Source organism: Colossoma macropomum, unplaced genomic scaffold (assembly GCF_904425465.1).
Source record: "Colossoma macropomum unplaced genomic scaffold, Colossoma_macropomum, whole genome shotgun sequence".
NCBI classification, from domain to species: Eukaryota; Metazoa; Chordata; class Actinopteri; order Characiformes; family Serrasalmidae; genus Colossoma; species Colossoma macropomum.
Window position 1 is genome coordinate 18,562,989 of NW_023494785.1, and position 21,722 is coordinate 18,584,710.

At 38.5% G+C, this 21,722-nt stretch overlaps 2 protein-coding genes across 4 annotated transcripts; both read left to right on the forward strand.

The window, feature by feature from the left end:
* The first annotated feature begins 840 nt into the window (after positions 1 to 840).
* Positions 841 to 9,315, forward strand: fam168b (family with sequence similarity 168 member B). Of its 2 annotated transcripts, none has more exons than XM_036585806.1 (7): positions 841 to 946; positions 2,628 to 2,715; positions 2,851 to 2,934; positions 7,483 to 7,625; positions 7,723 to 7,903; positions 8,691 to 8,815; positions 9,187 to 9,315. In XM_036585806.1, exons 2-6 carry the CDS (start codon positions 2,646 to 2,648, stop codon positions 8,801 to 8,803), a joined length of 591 nt encoding a protein of 196 aa, XP_036441699.1. In that variant the 5' UTR covers positions 841 to 946; positions 2,628 to 2,645; the 3' UTR covers positions 8,804 to 8,815; positions 9,187 to 9,315. The 2 variants fall into 2 exon arrangements, with proteins under 2 accessions (XP_036441699.1, XP_036441708.1); XM_036585815.1 differs by having other exon boundaries at positions 7,726 to 7,903.
* Positions 9,316 to 13,291: 3,976 nt separating this feature from the next.
* Positions 13,292 to 19,046, forward strand: cremb (cAMP responsive element modulator b). 2 transcript variants are annotated; one of them, XM_036585822.1, is made up of 3 exons: positions 13,292 to 13,473; positions 16,369 to 16,525; positions 18,097 to 19,046. In XM_036585822.1, the coding sequence occupies exons 1-3, from the start codon at positions 13,344 to 13,346 to the stop codon at positions 18,239 to 18,241; spliced, it is 432 nt and encodes a 143-aa protein (XP_036441715.1). In that variant the 5' UTR covers positions 13,292 to 13,343; the 3' UTR covers positions 18,242 to 19,046. The 2 variants fall into 2 exon arrangements, with proteins under 2 accessions (XP_036441715.1, XP_036441716.1); XM_036585823.1 differs by having other exon boundaries at positions 18,508 to 19,046.
* The last annotated feature ends 2,676 nt before the right edge of the window (positions 19,047 to 21,722 follow it).

Here is a 21,722-nt window from a genome sequence, read left to right on the forward strand (position 1 = left end):
ATGTGTTTTTTTTTATCATTGTGCGTTCATTTCACTTACTTCATTGTTCAAGAGTGCTTCCAGTGAGCCCTTTTTACTGTTGAACAAAAACAAAATGTCAAGACATTTATTTTGGCACCAATTTCTTTCTGACAAGTAGCTGCTGTATCAACAACTAGCAGCAACATTTTTGTAATAAACAGTTGTGATAAGCAGCCCAGCGTGGCGGTACAGTAATTTAAAACTGTGACCATAGTGCTGCAGTGGTGGGCCTGCAGCCATCATTACCTTCACTGTGAACAAAGTCTATTGTGTGACACCCAGAATGAATACAAAGCTTTACAGTCGTGACACATTAATACACTTAAACCTCTCGGATCTCACACACCCCAAAATTGATGTTGACATAATTCAGCCTCTCAATCATTAAATAACTGGAAAAGAACCAGTGGAGGACATTATGCTAAAATGTGTTATTCTACACAAAGGAGAAGAAAACATGATCAGTTGTTTCAAAATTGCTTCCACAAAATGCACAATAATTTATATCTATATTAAAACGTACACATAAAAATTACTTCCAAATAACATCACTGAGAATTTTGAAATGAGCTGGGCACTTCTGTGCTGCGCCCAAAATAACATACTACCACACTAAACAGCGTGTCAAAACTAGTGGGCCGCTATTAGAAGCCCATTCATTAGTTTAGTCAGTATGGTCCAGCAGTGTGCGGCTCTGGACACAGCTCTGTTCTGCTGGGCTCCTCTGCTCTCAACACCCGGGGGCGCTGCTTCCTCCCTCCGTAGTTCAGCTGCTGAATCCGGATGTGACGCACGTCGCTGCTCGGCTCTCTGCGCAGCGTTTCGTGGCGGAGGGCAGCGACTGGGCACCAGCGGCCCGGAGAGAGAGAAACACAGCGGAGCCGCACGTCCACTCACAGCCCACAGCAAACACACAGACACAGGCGTAAGTCACCGCCATGCCGGTGTTCATTCGGCCTTTGTTAGCCGATCTGTTGTCAGAGTTGAGTATTATCGTTGCTGTTGTCCCGAGAGCGGGAGGTGGATGGAGCGCGGCTGCTGCTGTGAGAGGGAGATCTCTGGTGAGAGGAGCGAGGATGCGAGATGGTGATGGAGCACCAGCAGCAGCAGCGCAGGCAGGCAGCGGCCTACAGCCACTGCGGGGCTACACAGCGCGCTGGCTGCTCTTATTTAACTGCTCTCAGAGCGAGATGGCAGCGTTGGCTCGAAAAAGTTGTGTCTTGGTGGACGTGCGCTGTAAAATATTAATCGGCGGCCAATGCAGCGCAGCGTCGGTTTACAGGCGAGAGCTCTGGCTAATGGGAAAGCGCGCTTATGTTTCAGGAGAAGTGGCTGGTTAGCAAGCGGTACGTCTGCTCAGCAGCGAGAAGATTTCCCTCGAATTCAGGATGAAGTCGGTGCAGATACCGTAGAGCCCATAGCATGTGGAGTTCTGAACGTCCTTTACTTTGGGGGACAGTGAGGCTACAGCACTGACAACTCCACATGCAGTAAGAAGGGAGAGCTGCGTCTGTGCACACATGGTAGTGAGAGCAGTCTGTGTCTTGTCCCAGTCTTAAGCACCATGTGCACAGTTGATTGTTATGGATGGCGTTGTGGTGCTGATTAGCATTCAGACTTACTGTGTTACCAGATTCCAAAGAAATGTATGTCCTATTTTTTTTACTTACGGTTGGACTCATGAATGTCCTTGGGTGAACAGCGAGTGGTAATCCAGATTATCAATCCAGTCGTTTTGACCTCCTGCGACTAGGCATTTTCCTATTACTGTTATTCACTTGGCTATAAGCAATAGATCTACAGTCTTAAATACAGTAACACGAAAGGTTGATCCGCTGTCTTCTTAAAAGGAGCACTCCGACCAAAATTAAAACTGTAATCATTGCTACAACTGTTGTAAACAGGCTACTGGAGTCCTACAGTGGAGCCAGAGTAGTTCACAGAGTGAGATTTTCCTGTTTAAAGATAAAAAATCCCCTTCAGATGATGTATGTTGAGTCCTTGACGTATGGGAAGTCCTTTGGTACAGATACATGTTTTTATCTGAAATGCCTTTTCCTGCTTGTAGGCCAAAGCTGAAGGTAGCCAGATAGCTAAAGTTGCTACTAGGAAATCATGTTGTAATTTTTAGTGAGAGAACATTAATGGAAAAAAAACACAAACTTGTGAATTCTGTCAAGATGATGAGGGTGTGGGATGTAATGCTGTGCTACAGAATACTACAAATAACATGAAATGCTGGTTTTATGTTGGAATGCTCTTTTAACACAAAACAGTAAGATGTAACTAATTCTGCAAAATGGTAAAACATGTTTATACATATATGCAGTATTGTCTAAAATTCTTCAGAACCTGTTAATGTTTTACAGTGTCAGTAACTGCTAAAATTATGCCATTGGTGTCCCAATAAGAGTATTTGTTGGCTAAATAACATCAATTCTAATAGCCGTAAGTATTCAGTATAAGAAATACTAGTGGGCATATTGTTTGAACAGTTTGTGAAATACTCCCCCGAGTATAGAGTATTGTAACACTCTATTGACAGCAGTGGTTGTAAAATGCATGCTCCAATATCAAGAGCTGTCTTTTGTCGCCTTTTTATAAAGGAGCAGAGAGTCAACATCATGAACCCTGTCTACAGCCCTGCACCAACAGGGGTTCCTTATGCCAACCCTAAAGGAATAGGATACCCAGGTAAACAGTGAAGTGTTGTCTTCCCTTGTAGAATACATGTTTTGTTTGTGATTGAGTATCATGTCCTTTTATAACATTATTATTACCAGCTTCTGTAATGATATGAATGGGCCTGCTCTGTGTTATGACTTGCAGCTGGGTTTCCTGTTGGCTATGCAGCGGCTGCCCCTGCGTATTCTCCCAACGTGTACGCTGGAGCTAACCCAGCTTTTCCCACAGGTAAGAGAAGCTCTCAACTCCTGAAATGCTTCGTAGCATCAACGTCTTGGCATCCAGTTAGGAGTCTTGAGCAGTCCAACAGAGTGAAAGAGCCAAGCACTTACTCTTACTCTCTGTCCTTTTACTATGATTTTATCAACCAATTGCTATCAAGTTTTTCGTGTGCCAGAGAGCCAGGAGAAAAACATAGTAAACCAAGCGATACTTATTTTGCATTTACATTTATATCTGGTTCTGTTTGTACTTAAAACAACAGACGTGTCATAGGATAGGTAATTAATATCTAGCACTGAATAATTTAAAGAAATATGTATTGTGCTTTTTTCTGATCAACATTGCAAAAATGTGACTATTTTCTATAAATTAAGCTTCAGGCCTTTTTCACCAACAAGACCAGCTCATCCTTTTTTTTTGGACTCGAGGCTTAAATGCTGAATATAGTGTGCCACACTGCCAGTTCACATGCACTGCTGTATTAGTTCAAATTCCTTCAGTGAAAACTTGTTAATATAATTTTTGGATATAATTAAAATTGCAGCCATTTTGATTTGAAAATGACACTCTTTCAAATTGTGATTTCAGTATAAAAAGGATTAATCTCAGGCCTTTTCGTATCACTTAAAGAGAGGAGGTTTCAGCATCACCAATCATTAAGGAACATTGAGCTACTATGTTAGAAGGTACAAAGTGACACCTAATGGACTTTTGAGTACAAATGTTCATTGGATGTGAGGAAAAAAAAATTTAGCCCATGTCAGACATTTTGATTGTTTCCTTAATTTTTCTCAAGTTGTAAAACTGAGTCTCCAATTTGGAACAGCTTTAATTAATTAATAAGGCCTTGTCCAGGCTCTTACACATACATATAAAGGAGCTGATTTTGTGTCAAAGTTCTCCATCCACATTACCACTTAAAGATTTAAGATTTCAAAAAGTTTTCACTCCATACTGAAATGCTGAAACAATATGAAAATGCCTGTGTTCAGTGTGCACCAGCTACCTGAGCCAGGCAGCTTGTTGTGGTGAGAAAGATGGCTAAGTTAGAGGAAGGAAAAAAAAACAAGTTGATAACCATATTTAGCAAGCAGAGGTCTGTGGTATTGCGGTGAACACAAAGTGCTTTGTCTTGTACACAGGAACCCTGTGCATCTGTGTGTATACAGTCCATTATCTAAAACATTGACTTGTACACAGACCAAAACAGATGGCATAACCACATTCAAATTAACTTTGCCCATTTTGGATGTATCAGAGCTGAAATGCAAATCTCTGAGGCCCATTAGAGAACAATAAACTTCAACATTTTTGAAAATCTCCAGTTTCTCTCAACCACACAATATTGCCAAAAAAACCTTTTTTCTGATTTCTCTGGCCCTGGAGGGGTCAAAATAGATTTATTTTCAGTGGTTGAAAACACAATTTCATTGTGGAAAGAATGCCAACACAGGAAAAAAATGTGAGTTTTCAAATGTGTCAATGTTATTGTGGATTAGGCCTAATAGTATTAAAAGGTCATAGGACTTCACATCATCAATAGAGCAGTACCTCCTTCTGAAGGTCTTGATTTACATTGACTCTGTTGAGTCTGTTAAGCTGATCTGTTAAGCTGATCTGTCTTTACTCTTCTTATTACTGATGTATTACTGATTTTTGTACACATCGTCTTCTCACTTGAAATTCTATAGAGGTGATAGATGGCTGTGGTTGAAAAATGAGCTGGTAAATTAACCAAAACTTTTAAGAGTTCCATAGAGCCCATTTATTTAGGATTTTAAATTGTTCTCTGATGTCTGCATAGAAGGTATGTGATTTTGGTAGGGGTAAAAAAAAAGCCCAGGTGCAGTTTTACATGCCTATTTCCAGCCCTACAATTTGGCCCTAGAATGAAACAAGCCTATTTTCCTTTTTTGATGGGAATAATCTGAGAACCTTGCTATGATTTGCCGGTTTATAGGGAGGCATCGCGATGGCTCACATAGAAGCTACATGTCGAGATAGACACAGGCAGAAAAATAAAATGAACCTCCCTATAAATAAGCTAGATTGTCATAGTACTTAGTTAGCTGTGCTGGTTACTTGGAGCTTGCTGTTAGCTTCATAATTTAGCTTCAACCGTAAAAAAGTGGATAAAATCTCACAGCATGGCTGCTACTTAAAGGTTACTGTTGGGGTTGTGATACTAATAAAGTTGGAACTGCCCCTCTCTTCAGTCCCTTCTGTGTGAAACTGAAAACCTGCTTGATATTGTCCATGGTTTGAGAAACTGTCCAGATTTAAATGTGCAGAGCAAACTAACAACTTTGAAATAAAATTGTCCAGGATCATGTTAAATTTATAGGAGTTGAAGTTGGCCTCCTGTTTGCGAATTTTCCGTTCCACCTTAAATGGTGCCGCAGTTCCATTCTGGCACCTCTAAAAGCTGTAGCATTTAAGGTGACGTGGAACATTTGATTAAGAAGCTGACAGATAGGAGGCCAGTTTCAGCCTTGTTTAAAGATGAACGAGGCTGAAGTTTGTAAAGATGAATATCAGCCTTGCCTGTTGACAGTTCGGTTCTTTGGAAAGGTTATGAAAAGTGCCGACATCCCCTTCACAGCCTGAAAAGGTACATTTCTGCAGGTTGTGCCATTTTCATTGCTGTTGCTCTGTTGTCGTTCATTGTCATTGTTCTTCACAGTACCTGCTGGGCTAGAATGTTGGCTGGTGTATGTAAATTTTGGGGGCATAAATATTAATGAGTCCAGTCTTTAATGTAACAGTTTAGAATTTTGGAATTGGCCCGTTTTACTGCCCTCTTTTGCAAATGTGGGGTTTGTATTTAAAGGAGGAGACAAAAGTGTTTGCGGTATGTCAGTTCCATGTACCGAACTCTCCTTATTCAACACTGCCATTGTAAATACAGTTTTTCATTTTGTGGCACCTTTAATGTCATTTGAAGCAGTGGTTGCTTTTCTGCCAAAGTAGCTTCAAGGGCCCATATTAATATCAACATAAGAATGCTGATTAGGGATCAGCGTATGCTTTTAGTGTAACACTTAATAGAATTATGCTAGACTTCAGCTTAGATCATTTATCATGCAGGTCAGATGTTTGAAATAGGCACAGGTCTACTGCATGGGTAGTAGAGGTAGGCGATATGGCAAAAATATCACAATACTTTATGATGTCCAATGATTTGTATTCAGCATTTCACTGTGCTAAATTCAGTTAAACAGAGCTAATGTAGATTGACCATACACAAACATTGTCAAGCCTGTCCAGCTGAAACCATCTGCTTTTATTTAATTATTTATTTACTTTTTTTCCCCTATGAGTTTCATTAATACTATGATGGATAGTGGCTTATATCCATATCCAGAAGACCATTTGATTTGTTTGGCCAGAAATATTTCTGTGTTGTATGTTCAATATGTTATATGTAACATGTTTTATGTGCAGGACATAGTTCTAGTATTAAACAAGTGAAGTTAACATCTCGCTATATCAGCAGCACATAGCATGAGGACAGCACAGTACGGAAAGTTTATTCAGACTAAACACTGTTGAGATACCTTTTGAAAAGCATTATTTGAAGAATGAATTTTGTTAAAACAGATTTTATTCACAATTATTTTATTATAGCATAGCCATTTTTATTTATCAGCGCTCTGTTGACGGCTATTATTGTCACTACACAGGTAGATACTATTCTGTCAAGTTTTATTTTGCACTTTGACAGGACAGAATTTTGTGTGCAGTGGTGTGCGTTGGTTTGGGTCAGGCTTGGACAGAAAATCCTGGGCTGTATTTGCATTTGAATTAAAATTTTGGGCCCAATTAAAACTTTAGTTCCAACACTCCCTGGCATCCTACAAAGATCAGGAAAGGAAGAATCATTAGTATCTATCAGGTCTTTATTAACAGTAAGAAGCTTAGTAAATCACTATGTAATATCATAGCAGGATAGTGCTTTGAGGGGCATTTTTTTCAGAAGCAGAAATGTATTTTCTCTTTAAGTGACTATCTTATTTTCTGTCTTCACTAGTTGAACTTGGGCTTACCTCAAGTCCTTGCTGAGGAGGGAGTACTGCTTGTGGCTTCCTGTCATTGAGTGCGCAACACTACATTTGTTTCACAACAAGGCCCAGTTACTTTTAACTGTCTATGACTCCATTGTGAGATCTTAGATAAGCAGAAACTGACACTTCTTATTCCCTCAAGGGTAAAAACGGGGAAACAAACTGAAACAAACTATTTGGAAAATGGTTTCTTTATGCATTAAACTTGGCCTCAGCATTTAAATTCCTCATGTCCATCCCAAATGCAAGGCTACTGAGAAAATATATCTGGCAATTTATTACATACAGTTACAATTGAGAACTCCTAACTAATTTGTCAGAATTGCATGGCTTTAAATTTCCTCTTATTTAATCTTTATTCAAGACTATTACCTAAGATAAAGAAAATATACTTCAATCTCTGGCAAGCCATATGTTTTTGTTGTGACTATGATGCCTTCAACAAGATGTGGAAAGGCGGCTGTTTAACCTTTATTTTACAACCTTCTAGGTTACGCTCCAGGGACACCATTCAAAATGTCCTGCTCCCCAACGACAGGTGCTGTGCCTCCCTACTCTTCATCACCCAACCCCTACCCTGCCGCTGTGTACCCCGTGAGGAGCTCTTATCCTCAGCAGAATCCCTATGCTCAGGTAAGCTGCTACTAAAATGTTTTGAAAATCCAAATATATTTTTTCTCTGTGTAGAGATGCAGCAGTTGCTCTAAAACATGATTCTTCTTCTCCACAGCAGCAAGGCACTTACTACACACAGCCCCTGTACGCTGCCCCTCCCCATGTAATTCATCATACTACAGTGGTTCAGCCCAATGGCATGCCAGCAGCTATATATGCTCCTCCCATCCCCCCTCCCCGTCCTAATGGAGTCGCCATGGGAATGGTAGCAGGCACCACTATGGCAATGTCCGCTGGTAAGTGAGAAGTTAGATGAATGAGTGATATCATTAATAGAGCTGTGTTCAAAATATTGATACCGCAGTGTATCATCAATAAGCTCTTGGTGATGAGTAAATCACTATGGTTATGGCTGTTTCAATATTTCTCATACAGTATTATGAGCAAAACTGATATTGCTTTCAAATCTGTGAGTGCAGTAGAACACGTAAACCCTGGCAAACCTACACTCTAAAAGAGCAAAAACACTTTAAATTTAGCAGAGCAGTTGTTCTAGGCTGACATTCAGTACATTTTATTTGTTTATTTTTCTGTAATGTACTATTTTTTATTACGTGATTCTTATATTGTGAGACATATTGTGTTGCTATGCTTGTATCATGATGTGTATCTTGAAGTTTCTGCCAATACCAAGCTCTAATCACTAATAGCTTCTGTTTTTTTAAAAACTAGCAAAATCACATTCTGGGTGCTTAGACAGCCACTTAAATGTATCTAAAACCTGTGAATGACAGAAAACATTTTTTCAAGGCCAGAGAACACTGACTGAACGCACCAGCAAACACAAACAGAAACGTTTGGTTGGTGTGCTGTACCTGTGTTTGATTGTTGGGAGAATATTGAATGTTCTTCCCACATTCACGGTTGTTCATTTGCTTTTTTGGTTCTTTTAATTTCAGTGTTCTTAAGACAACTGTTCTGGCCATTAATTGTGAAAAGATTCCTGTATTAAATGACTGAGCTCAGATTTTTTGTTTCTGTGCCATGTGGTCATGTTTGTATTGCGTATCCTTCACTCCACAGGGACTTTATTAACAACTCACTCCCCAACTCCAGTAGCTCCCCACCCAGTCACAGTGCCCACATATCGACCCCCCGGCACACCCACCTACAGCTATGTGCCCCCTCAGTGGTGAACAGATGGCACTGTAAGTACAAACGCATTCCTTGGTCCAACAAGACGTGACAAACATGTGAATTTTGTCTTTGAGACAGACATACTTTGAGTTTCATTTCAAAATGCTGTATATCCATTTGTCAAAATTTTGAAAATAATGAGTTTTTGGAAAGAATAACAGCTGATGTATAATGGAAAACACATTTGTGTTTGGCTAATAAAACTGTTTTGTTCTAAATAGTTCCATCATAATACAGCATTGATATTTCTTGTATGTTTAAAGCCCAACAACATATATATTGGCAAAACAAAAGAAAATTCTTGGAATTCTTGGTGTTTTGGAATGAAACCTTTTACATTGTCAGTTTCATTTTGTAATAGGCATCTCTCTGTTTTTCCCAGGTCAGAAGGTGGTAGATATGCATTCGCACAGTCCAGTATTTTACAGTTACAGTTGGGGCTGATGCCACATGTGTTTCCAGCCAGTTGTTCTTCCTTCCAAGCATAATGTGAATCTGAACCCAGTTGGCAGAAGAAAGAAAATTGTGGAATGGGAATGAGCACCTTTCCATTCCGACTACATTTGTTAGCATTACTCATGTGTTCTACGGCATATCTCATATCAGAAGACTAGCTCTTCACGCAGACTTGTGTTTTGTGGACTGTCTTGCAATTTTTATAGCATTTAACTCTTAAAGTGGTAAAAAGAGAAGGGAAGTGGAATTAGTTTGTGTTTGGAAAGCATATCGAATTGAATGCATGTATATATTGAAAATAATAATGCTAGCTGAATCTACCTGCCATGATTGATGCAAACTTATCAAAAGGTTACCAGAAGCAAAATCCAAAGGATTAGGGGGAAAAAAGCAACTTCACATTTCAAATGCAATGTCTTTATTGTTATTTAATAGAAAATATAAATTCCATTTCTCATTTAAAAAAAGACAACAGTGTTTTAAAATCCTTTGCATTTCTTTGGTTTTAACTTGGATTTTTGATTTTTGTAAGTGTAACTTACATTTCTATCTGGGCAACACGTGTTGTTGCTCTTCTGCCACTTTGTATTTGGAGGTGGGGTTGGGTATTTTTGATTTAGTGCCTCAAATACAGATCTCCATTTCTGTTCTGATTAGTTGATCATTCCTCATTTTCTTGCTACAGATAATTGTTGCACATTTTTGCCTGTATGTGTATATAGATTGGTTGGTTGAGCTGCCGAACAATACTCCTGTATTGGTGCTGAGAGCATGCCTACTTATTCCTGTGTTTTTATTTTATTTTATTTTTTTAAAGTTTGGATATGTTAAAGGTCTGACTGAAAGAGTGACAGTGGAATCATTGCTAACTTAACACGTTTTGAAATGTAAAACTGATTTATGTGGTCGATTTATAACTCAAACATATTTGATAACACTACTGAGGACATAGTAACTTAATGAGTCATTTGGTTAAGAACACAAAAAGAAACTTATATTGCTTGTTACCTCAAGGTTGCACCATTACTGACTGAATTTCATTGTCTTTTTACTTATTCATATATATATTGCCTATGTCACCTTGGTTAAAGAATGTTTTGTAATGTTTTTTGTGTTTTCGTTTTGTATTTTCGAGAAAGACCAAAAAATAAATACAATAATGAATACTGTCTTTACTTCTGATTGTAATAAAAAAGGTCCTGGGGGTGTTTCACAAAGCAGGCTTTTTTGGTGAGCTGGAAAATTTAAGCCTAAACTGGAAACTGCCCAGTAAGACCCTGTTCACTTATTATATGTAGTCAGTATGCCTGACTAGTTTTATCTTAACTGCTTTATGAAAGACCCTGCACCCTGTGTAATAATATAAAGAGTTAAAAAATTAAAAAGCAGGCTTGACTTCAACACAATGCCTATATCTGCGAGAGGCCTGAGTTGAGAGATTTCAGTGGGAATGAATGGGATGGTGAGAGGTTAGTGGGTTTCAGCGTCGTGAAGCTTCGGTGATGAGATCACAGCTGAGTCAGTAGTGACGCTGAGCAAATTCAGATTAAAGCGTCAATTAAATGAACACAACATTCTAAAACAGTTGCACTGACGATCGGTTCACAGTTAAAGTGTTAAGCTGAAAAAATAAATAACCAGCAATGGTCGCTAGGAATGCGTTACTTTAACATCTGTGAAAACATTAGGTATTGTAGCTAATTATTGATCTCTCTAGGCATAAGTCAAGAAGATACTGAATTTCAGTCTCGGGTCAGTTTAAACCTCTCTATCCCATTCACAGCATCATAAAGAGCCTGACGTGCGTAACGACGAAGGGGCTGAAAATCCTTTATTAGATACAATACTGGAGCCAAGAGCTAGGAAGTGAGGTAGCGTTAATGGACTGTTAACAAGCTTTTTAGTTCAGTTTGTTCAATAACCTGTGTGTGTGACCGTTAAGTTAACTAGTTAGGCAGCTAGTATTAGCTAGCTAGCTTACTCTGTTAACAGCAGTAACATTAGCTAACTTTACGTTACCTAGCAACAGCTAACATGATTAAGCTAACGTTAGCTAGCTAATCAAGTAACGTTGAGTTTAGTCACTGTTTTCAAAGTCATCGTTTAGGAGATAAAAATGAATTTTAGATTATTATTATTATTATTATTATTATTATTTATCACAACTGTCTGACTGTTTACTTTTTTGTATTAAAGTAGATCTGTATAGTTTGTTTAACGTCATCAACTTTAGTTTTAGTGAAAACACCATGAACACTGTTGTTGCCACTGGGGTTCAAAAACAAAGACAATCGACCAGCAAACAAGATTCTGCACTTAAACAGGTAAATTAAAGCCAGTGCCACACACATGCACAATTACAGTAATGTAGAATTGACAGGAAAGTTTCATCATCACCAACCTTAGCTATCCAGATAACACACTTCAGGAAACAATCCTAATGGTAAATTGAAAAAATAAAAACTAACTTAGTACCCCAGGTAGGCAGTAAGTTTATGAAGGCCTACATCTGGCCTTTCTCTTGCATTGTGCCTTTACTGTCTTTTGCAGTTATTAATAGTTACCTACACAGACTCAGCTGTTGCCAGAGTAACCTGTTTACATAGTTTCTTTCAAATGCAAGCATCACTTAGTCACTGGTCAAACATTTTAGATTTTAAAAGTCACACAGACTCACCCACACTGGCGGATGAGCCCTAGATTCCATACCCAGATAAACACAGCTCAGTTAAATGATATGTTGCAAATTCTGTAGGTTGTGCATTACATAGACAGTCACTCAAATAGCAGGACAATTTTGTACACGTTATGCCTCTATTGTTATAGTGCAGTTCAAAAACCCTGGGAAACTGAATGTCTTTCCAGGACGTGTCTGGAAATGGAAATTGCAAAGAGGATACTGTTGATTCATGCAAGAAAACGGAGGCTCTTCTTAGGTGCTCCTACAGGTAACAGCATCTTCAATAGCATTCTTGTAGCTAAATGATACTCTTAAAAAACACATACACAGCTGTCATGTATTTTATGTTCAAACAGAAGCTTGAATGAGCTTCCTTCAGATGCACCCATAATCCCGATGCTTGCAGAAAAGTTTTCAGACGAAGGAAATGCCTCCACTACTATGCCACTAAGCCCCTTCTACAATGCCAACGCAAGCCGACTTTGTAAGACTTTCAGGAAAAAAAAAACTTGAACTACTTATAATTGGTCCTTTAAGTAATTGATGGCATTAATATAAATATTATATTTCTATCAGCTACCAAGCAATAAAGATTTGGAATGTATTTGTTTGCCTCAAGTTGCCTTCAACCCAGATGGCAGCAACCAATTTGGCAGTAGCCAGCAGGGGTATCAGACCTTCACTATGTCCACTTCAGGAGCCCCACAGGCTCAGCACTACTTTGTGCCTGGCAACAAGGTGGTAGTCCAAGGTAATTATCTTCTTAAGCATTGATTTGTAGTTAGGCTTTGTTTTAATTGCATAATCTGATTAAAAGCCCTTATTTTACAGTATGTAAAATGTTATCGATTATGCTGACTTGTTTGTTAATCACAAAGAAAGTAAATTAATGTTCTTGGGGTTTTTTTAAAAATGCCAATCATAAGGAATTATAAACTTTTATGTATTATACAATTCTAAAAGTTTCATTTGTTATCATTTATTTAAGTGCTACTCGAGTTGTTTTTCTTTTAATCACAATAAGTGGAAACATTAAATAGAATTTTTATTATGTATAAATAAACATATTATGACATATTAGGTTCGTAGCATGATGTCTCCCTGTTTGAGTAATGTACGTGCTATTAGCATGTCCTAAAATGAGAAAAGCCAGTAGACAGGCTAGGAAAATCTGTCTACCTTTAAATATTTGTGGAGTGTCTTGAAGGTCTGCCTTAGAATTTGGCATCTGAAAATCTTGCTGCTGCACTCTACATTGGTACTTGACTGATACAGTTAAGAGTACTTAAAACAAATGCATTAGGCATTAGGTCTGAGAAAGCAGGAAGAGAAGAGAGAGGAGGCGGGGACGGCTCCGGTCTCCACTGTGTTATTGACATCAGGAGGCCAGTGATGTCATAGTGATGTCAATAGCTTTAATTGTAATTGCACGCATAGCTAGTGGTTGGGCAGCACTGCATGTTGAAGGCAGAGGCAGGAACAGTCTCTCAGCTCCACTACACATGGCTGTGATTGGAGAGGAGACAGAGTCAGGTATGTTTGCTGTTCTGCTTCATAATTTAAAATGCTATGCTGCATCAATAAATTATATAACAGCATCACAGCATGGCACAGTCTGTAATGTAGGTTTCTTTTGTTTAGCTGAGTGATTGATTTATTGGACTAGAATGAGTGCATTCTGAAAATAAAATGGTACTTACCAAGTGTTGGTAGAACTTAGAGCAATCTAATGTAACACTAAGTTTGTTGCTTTTGTCAGAAGATTCAGTTAGAAGGTAAATAGCCTTTTTCTTTTGCTTTGAGGCAAAGAATTGACTTGTGTTGATACTGTACATTTATATACATATCGGTTTGAACCTCTACAACAGGTTAAATGCATGAAATATCTTCACAGCGGCGATTGCTTTCTTGCCTGTTCAGTTCCCCCTCAAGCCCCCCTCCCTTTCAGTGCTTTTCTCTCTCTCTCTCTCTCTCACTTACTCTGCAACGTGTGAATGCTCAGCCCACTCACAGCCTGGCTGACGTCACCACGTTTCCTGGAATTGGACACCAGCAGGGAAATGTAAATGCTGAACAGCAAATAAGATGTACATTGACGTCAGTCCAGAGTCATGCTGTGATTACGGGCAGTTCCTTTTGCGAGAGCAAGACATTACTAGATTAATCATCTGTTAGATAATACTCTGTTGGTTGTCTCAGTGAGACAGAGATTTCCATAGAGAGAGTGTAAATGTAATTACACAATGAGAAAAAGCAATGAAGCATGCCAGAAACTTTAGACAGAAACTGTTTTCTCTATTTAGTGTGCCTTTGTGCTGTGTCTGTGATTTGCATGTCTGGTGTTGTATGGGAAATAACAGTCTGAGGCTGGTGGAAATAGCTGTAGCCAGGACAGGAAGGTCACCGCTTTGGTCCCGAGTAAACAAAGAGTTTTCACTGGCGATGTAATCGCTGCAAGCGTATCTGTGTATAATCCACAGTTAAAACCTATTATTCAGCTGCCTCTTATGATGTCAGCCTGCTGTTTGAGGGCTACAGAGCCCCTGAAGAGACACAGTGTATTTTTTTTTAGGTGAATTGGATGTGGTGTATTTTTTTTAGGTAAAAATCTGGTGCACACCAGATACTATCAGGCTCACCACATAGTATATGGTGCTCACCTGATAGTATTGGGTGCTCACCACATAGTATCTGGTGCTCACTTGATAGTATTGCGTGCTCACCTAATAGTATCTGGTGTGCACCAGATTTTTACTTAAAAAAAAATACACCACGTCCCTTTCACCTAAGAAAAAAAAAATACACCATGTCCCTTCAGGGGCTCCATAGAGGGCACCCCTTTTAATCAAATCTCCATTCAAATATTTCAATGTATTTCACAATTAATATTTCTCATGTTCTAGTGTAAGCATGATTGTGTTCATAGACTGACAGTAGAAAGGATTTCTGTAGGTCAGTGTTTCTTATCGTCTATTTGCCAATTGTTTTATTAATGTCGGTATGATGATGTTTGATGGCTTTGCTGATTTAAAATAATTTTGTATACATCTTGAATGTCTATGATCTACATCTTCCTAATTGATTAGCTTTAATGGGCAGCATAAGCACTGCTTTGCATAAATAGAACAGTCAGTTTCACTTCATTACTGTTTATTTGCAGACAGCAACTGCATAACATGCTTTATGTACAACATGGATAACATTTTTCTTCTTCACATCTCCAGTGGTTACCCCATTGTATTATGTAAAGTATTTCACAAACAATATTCAGTTTCTTGCAATAATTTCACACTGTATAACCATGTACAGTCATTCGCAAAAGTTTGCTAAGTTTGTTGAAGTGAAAATAAGTTAGCACATCCTCTACAGCGAACACACTTCTGCATTTTAATTCACAATCACCATTTATTTATGGTTATTAATATGTTTGTTAAAAATTTAAACATAAACTGAATGTGTTTGGGATTACTTGGATTATGAGAAGCAGAAAATGCAACATGCAAAATGCAAGACTTTGGAGGTGTGTAAAAATATCCCTACAGATTTCTTTGAAAAACTGAAAGTGAGTCTTATGAAAAAAAAACAAACGCTGTAATAAAAGCACACTGAATGCTAAAAAAATACATTGTATTGGTTGTTGAGGTTTCTGTGTAATTTTCTTGTTTATGTGTTTTCTGCTTTTTTCCCTGATGCTGAAAAATGAATTAATTTGTACTTAATGGTCATTTTGACTAGAAATTAAATAAATGAATGTGGTCTTGCACAGTACCATACAAGTATCTTAAGTGGCAACTTAATGTGTACTGCGTTTTTTATTTCCTTTATTTACTGATAGACTTTAATCTTTAAGCTGTTTTTCACTCATCTCTCGTGTTTGCTGATAATATGTTGTAAATGATTGTAAAATCTATCACATCATTTTATGAGGTGATTCCATGCAGAACAGAAACTAATTAAAGTGACACCGGAACAATGCTAACTTCATTTTAAACATCCTGGTCAGTACATCAGCACACAGGATGGTTTAGTATTCACTGATAATTGAGATAATTGATAATTGAGTATGCAACACACAAGCTTGCAAATACTAAAATAATATTCAAAGATTTTAAAGTATGAAGATGTCAGTACTATCACTTAAAGGTTATTAAAACTATAACACATGCAATGCTTTAATACAGTGTTAAATTGGATAGTTTTACTCATTTTGTTTTTAACAAATATCGCAGTTCCAATTGAATTTGATCAATTACGGAGACTTTTTTGTTACAATAGTACATTGACTTGTTATCAGTGGAACACATTAGATTAATCATTCAGGCACAGATATGAAATGTTTTGAAGACTGAATAGTGATTGCAAATGCTTTAAACTGCAGCTTTGTTTACATGGGTGTGTTTGGTTGTGTGTATGTGTGGGTTTCTTTAGGTACTACTGGAGACATGTCAGCATATCAGATCCGTTCACCCACCTCCAGCCTACCACAGGGTGTGGCCATGGCCGGGTCACCAGGCTCCTTGCACTGCCCACAGCAGCTGGCCGAGGAGGCCTCGCATAAGAGGGAGCTCCGCCTGATGAAAAACAGGTAACATACTTGCTGCATTTCTATACTTAGCACGACAGATTGTGCTTAAATTGTATCTTACCTTCCTGCACAAACACTATGATATGCTCCTTATTAAAGTTTCAGCTCATAACCACTATTGCTCAACACGCACCTAATCTGATGCATGATACTCGCATGATAAGCCCGAGCCTGTGGACCTACTGATTTTTGCCACCCGAAGATGTGATGAGATGTGGGGCGATCACTTTCCTTTTCTTCGGACATGATTGTTTTATATGGAATTGCATGATGCTACTAGTTTGAAAGGGATTTCATTTTTGACATTTATTGCAAACTCAAATCTGCTGTAAACTTTAAAATAACAGAAATTAGCTTGAATTTGTCACAAGAGCTTTTGTTGTTTCGGTATTTAGCCAAACAGGATGATTATGCAGACTCATTCATTGTCAGGCTTCTTCGTTGTGTTATAAACTACAGATGGACACACTCAGAATCCTGTAAGAATCTTACTCAGTGCACTTTTAGTATAACTGCATCCACTAAAATTTTACATTCATTTTGCTTGAGCTAAGTATCAGTGCCTAATCTCAATAGTCTACAGTGGGTCTCAACTTCAGTCCTTGGGACCCATCGCCCAGCACTGTTTGAAGGATTCCCTGAATCATCACACCTGATCCAGCATAGTAATTAGTCATTGACTTGGATCAGATGTGAAAGGGCAGGGAATATTGTCTGATGACATGAAAAGCTTGGCCAATCTGCTTTGCGTCATATAATGCGAACAAGGAGCCTTTATAGGACATTGCTACGAAGGATTGGTATATATGCCCGTTGTCTTATGCAAGGCAAACGTCAAATGCACCTCAATGCACCTGATGCACCCAACATGTAAAAGCATGGGACATTTAAATAGCAAATTCTCTAGGATTTACTTATTCAGCTGAGCCCATTTGTATTAAAACAGCAGAGTGGAATAATGTGCTTTTAAGAAACCTACTTAAAACTACATTTTCAAAAAGTGCTCTTTATAAAGTAAGCTAAATCTCAGGATCTTAGCCTTTCATCCTTCACAGAACCTTTTCTGTGATTTGCTGCAGATGAGAGGCATATTTAAACTGTTGGTGGGATTTTAGCGGTGTCAGTCAAACACTCTTGGATACCATTGCAAAACTACATGACACTCAGTTGTTCTGTGAAATTAAAGAGCACCTTGAGAACTGGAGAATTCAGACTACAAGCAAGGTGTTATAGTGGGAAGGCTTCTGTAAGGACACTTTGCTAAAATAGATAAATTTACCATTTTCATATCTATTGGTCAAAAAATTCACAAAGATCATTGTGATTTGCTTTAAGAAAATCCAGTGCCCAAGTTTTCAAGCAATTGTGATTTGGGGTGTAGTTTTAAACTAGCTAAGCATCTGTGGTGCAGAACGTTTGACCATCACTTTCTTTTTTACTGACATGAATGTGTAGCATGTGGCTTGATTGGACTGCTTAATGGCTGTTACTTGGCTGACTTGATTGAAGTGGCTCTTGAAGTCAAAACTGATTTGATCATGCTCATGGAGCCTCTTTGTTGTCGCTTCCAGGGAAGCTGCCCGGGAATGCCGCCGGAAGAAGAAAGAGTATGTCAAATGTCTTGAGAATCGAGTTGCTGTGCTCGAAAATCAAAACAAGACGCTCATCGAAGAACTCAAGGCCCTAAAAGACTTGTATTCTCACAAGATTGAATAGCGTTAAGGCCATTTGAGGCCAGACTAAAAAGACTGTGCTGTTCGCAGGTTTCTGCAAACATCTGGGCAAAAGCGCTTTCACTCAGTGTCTAGCCACTGCTCACAACAGCTGAAAAAAGGCCACAGTTGCATCACCCATATAGTTCTATGTGTTGAAGACGAATGTGTCTGCATGCATCTGTTGGTGATGTTAGAGAGCTGATTTCTTGCTTTGCTCTGAAGCCAGTGAATGTGGTATGTTGCCTTTGTCACTTGTGCTCTTTGCAGGGAGGCAGCTAAAGAGTGTCGTCGCAGGAAGAGAGAATATGTACGCTGCCTAGAGACCCGTGTCACCATGCTGGAGTTGCAGAACAAGAAGCTCATCAGTGAGTTACAGAACATGAAGGAAATGTATGCTGGAAAGTCAAGTTAGGGCTGGCGCAGTGGTACTCCACATCTCAGCACTTTCTGCCTTGTAGCTTTGCCTCCACCACTTTACTTTTGTCCGAATGTTCTGCTGCAGGTTGTTTTATGGCTTTATTTGTAGAAAAACAGATTTTGTCCTGGATAAGAATGCTATGCTAATCTAAGCTTTTTGAAGAAATTTTATATTGATTGTTTACAAATTATTAATGTTCTCTTTTGAAATTCTTTCAATATTTAAAAACAAAAAGATTATTTTTAAAGACGTTTCTATGTAATTTGAGACAACTTGCATCTAGTTGTATTTGAAGTGAACGTTGTCATATTGTATAAAGAATGTATGTGAATGTGTTTGTGTAGTGAACTTAAACTATGAATAAAATAAATATATTTTTGACACTCAATTTTGCACTAAGTCTGGCCCTGTTTTTACATCGTCCACTCTTAGATAGAAGAGTGAAGAAGATGAATGTCTTACTGTGCCTTAGCTTTGTGTGTTCCCACCACTGGTGACTGCACAGTTTGTACATTCACGTGCCAAAAGTCATGGGACAGGAACTACTTTTGTGTAGGACCCTCTCTAGCCCAACAAAGTGCAGCAACCCGACATGACATCGATTCTACAAGTAGGTAGAAGACATCTGGAGGGATGTTGAGCCATGCCGTCTGGATAGCCACCCACAGCTCTGTGGTATTTGTTGGTGCAGGATTTCGGGTGTGAATGGACCTCTCCACTACATCCCATAGATGTTCGACTGGGCTCATGTCGGGTGAACGTGCAGGCCACACCATTCGTCGGAACTCTCCAGAATGCTCCTCAAACCAATTCTAGATAACTTGGGCCTGATGGCTCAGTGCATTATACTGCTGGAATATCGCATCATTGTGGGGGTACATGAAGTCAATGAAGGGCTGCAAATGGTCACTAAGCAGTGAAACAGAGCGGTAACCCCACACCAGTATGGAGCCACCACCTGGCACTCTGCACAGTGCCTTGTTGACAACTGGAGTCCATGGCTTCATGGGGTCTGTGCCACACATGAACCCTACTATCAGCCCAAAACAATTGGTACCCTGACTCATCGGACCATGCCACATGTTGCCAGTCCTCTAGGTTCCGTTAGCAACCTCACAAGCCTAGATAAGACTGGTGGGTCTTCTGCTCCCGTATCCCATGGAAGCTACACAATGCTGCACTGACCTGCGTGATATGTGTATGGGGCCTCCTGCATTGAATGTGGATGTGATTTCTGAGTCGCTTCTCTCTTCTCACAGGCAATTCTAGCCAGACGTCACCAGTCACAATCATTAAGCACCCGTGGGCAACCACTGCGCTGTCCAATCTGAGTGGTAATGCCTTCTATGACGTATTCCTGCTACACACTTGCCACTGTGGATCAAGGAACGTTAAATGCCCACACAAATTCGGAAACGGAATGTCCCGTCCATCTGTCACCCACTATCATGCCTTGTTCGAACTCCGGCCAGCGTTCACTCACAATATAACACCTCACAACTTATACAGCTGTGGGCGTTCCCAAGCCGCCCCCTAAGGTAACGTAACTTCATAATCAATTTACATACTGCTATCCTATAACTTTTGGTACATCAGTGTACACGGTCATTCTATAATTTGGGGTACATTTCACAAGAAAAAGTACAAAAACAATGTTCTCGCTCATTAGAACAGTCAGCGGTTCCAGTTAGTATATTCCTTCAGTGTAACATATCTGCTAGTTGCAAATAATAATATTAATAATTAATAATAATAATAATATTAATAATTCTTTTTTTTTCCAGACATACATGTGATATGTTCAGCACTGTAGTTAAAGATAGAACTATTTTTTATTATAAAACTATCATAGGGATAATTTTAATAGTTTTAGGAGACGTCTTGCAAAACTCCAAACTGTATAGATGTGCAGGATACTTTAAAATATATCAGAAGCACCATTTTAGATATTTTACATTTGAAATAATGAGGTGTAACATAGTTGACAAGTCCCTTAGTTGATGCAAGTAACATAGTTGACTGGACACATTATTCACCATCAGCATTTTATTTTAAGGCAGGAGTACAAAATTCTATTGAAACTTTCAATTAATACATGAGTTCAATGCTGAAACACTACATTCATACAAAATACTTTTTTCTACATTTTTTATTACAGGATTATTACAGAAATGTGTCACACAGTGTGTTTAAAATTTTGTATTTTTGTATGAATTTAGTGTTTCATCAGAATTCATTTTGAGTATTTCAGCTCACACAGAACAGCCTGAATAGTTCATATATACATCGAAAAATTTGACAGTTTTATCAAAAGTGACTAATCAGTCAGACAAACAAACCTATAGTAGAGAAACAACTAAAGAACAGTTTTTAAAGTAGTGTTGTAGTGCTGTAATGGATTCGAACCAGCACAGGGGTCCAAGTGAAGTCTAACCTAAAAACTAAATATTTTTTTAAAAATAGTACAGCAATTTCAATATTTAACTATTATGTATAAAAATGAATATGTATGTAAATGATGAGCTGTATCTCCACTGTTTATCAGCTGCTGACATCTATGAGAACCTACTGGATTTTTAAAAATGTGTTAATAAAGGAGAAAGGGAAAGTGTGCCCATATGAATAATATGTGTTGTGACATATGTAGACTGATAATAATAATAATAATGTGGTAATGATGACTGGTGATGTAGACTATGAGGTAACTTAGCTGGCAGGTAACATAGTTGATAATGTCCCTATTTTGACCCATAACTTCAGTGGTAGGCCTTGACCTGCTGACCACGTCATTTTCTTGAACAGGTTAATGTCTAATTTGAACATATAATTGAATTAAAATAATCACAAAATTGTAACCAATAAAAATGTATGTAACATAGTTGACAGTCAATTAATATACTCACTGACCATGTGCTATTATAAAAAAAAAAAATGAAAAAAATGAGCGGATTCTCATGCTCACCACCATGTGTTCAACATGTCCACCACAGAGGAAATTACATCATCTGATGTCGTTCACATGGTATTAGGAGTTCTGCTAGTAACACAGTTGACATAACTTTTG

Excerpts from the sequence above, each read along its gene's own strand:
- cremb (XM_036585822.1), top strand. The coding sequence starts at position 13,344 with ATGTCAATAGCTTTAATTGTAATTGCACGCATAGCTAGTGGTTGGGCA. Across the intron at positions 13,474-16,368 it reads TGGAGAGGAGACAGAGTCAG|GTACTACTGGAGACATGTCA; the intron begins GTATGTTTGCTG and ends GGGTTTCTTTAG. Across the intron at positions 16,526-18,096 it reads CTCCGCCTGATGAAAAACAG|GGAAGCTGCCCGGGAATGCC; the intron begins GTAACATACTTG and ends TGTCGCTTCCAG.
- fam168b (XM_036585806.1), top strand. The coding sequence starts at position 2,646 with ATGAACCCTGTCTACAGCCCTGCACCAACAGGGGTTCCTTATGCCAAC. Across the intron at positions 2,935-7,482 it reads TAACCCAGCTTTTCCCACAG|GTTACGCTCCAGGGACACCA; the intron begins GTAAGAGAAGCT and ends ACAACCTTCTAG. Across the intron at positions 7,904-8,690 it reads CACTATGGCAATGTCCGCTG|GGACTTTATTAACAACTCAC; the intron begins GTAAGTGAGAAG and ends TTCACTCCACAG.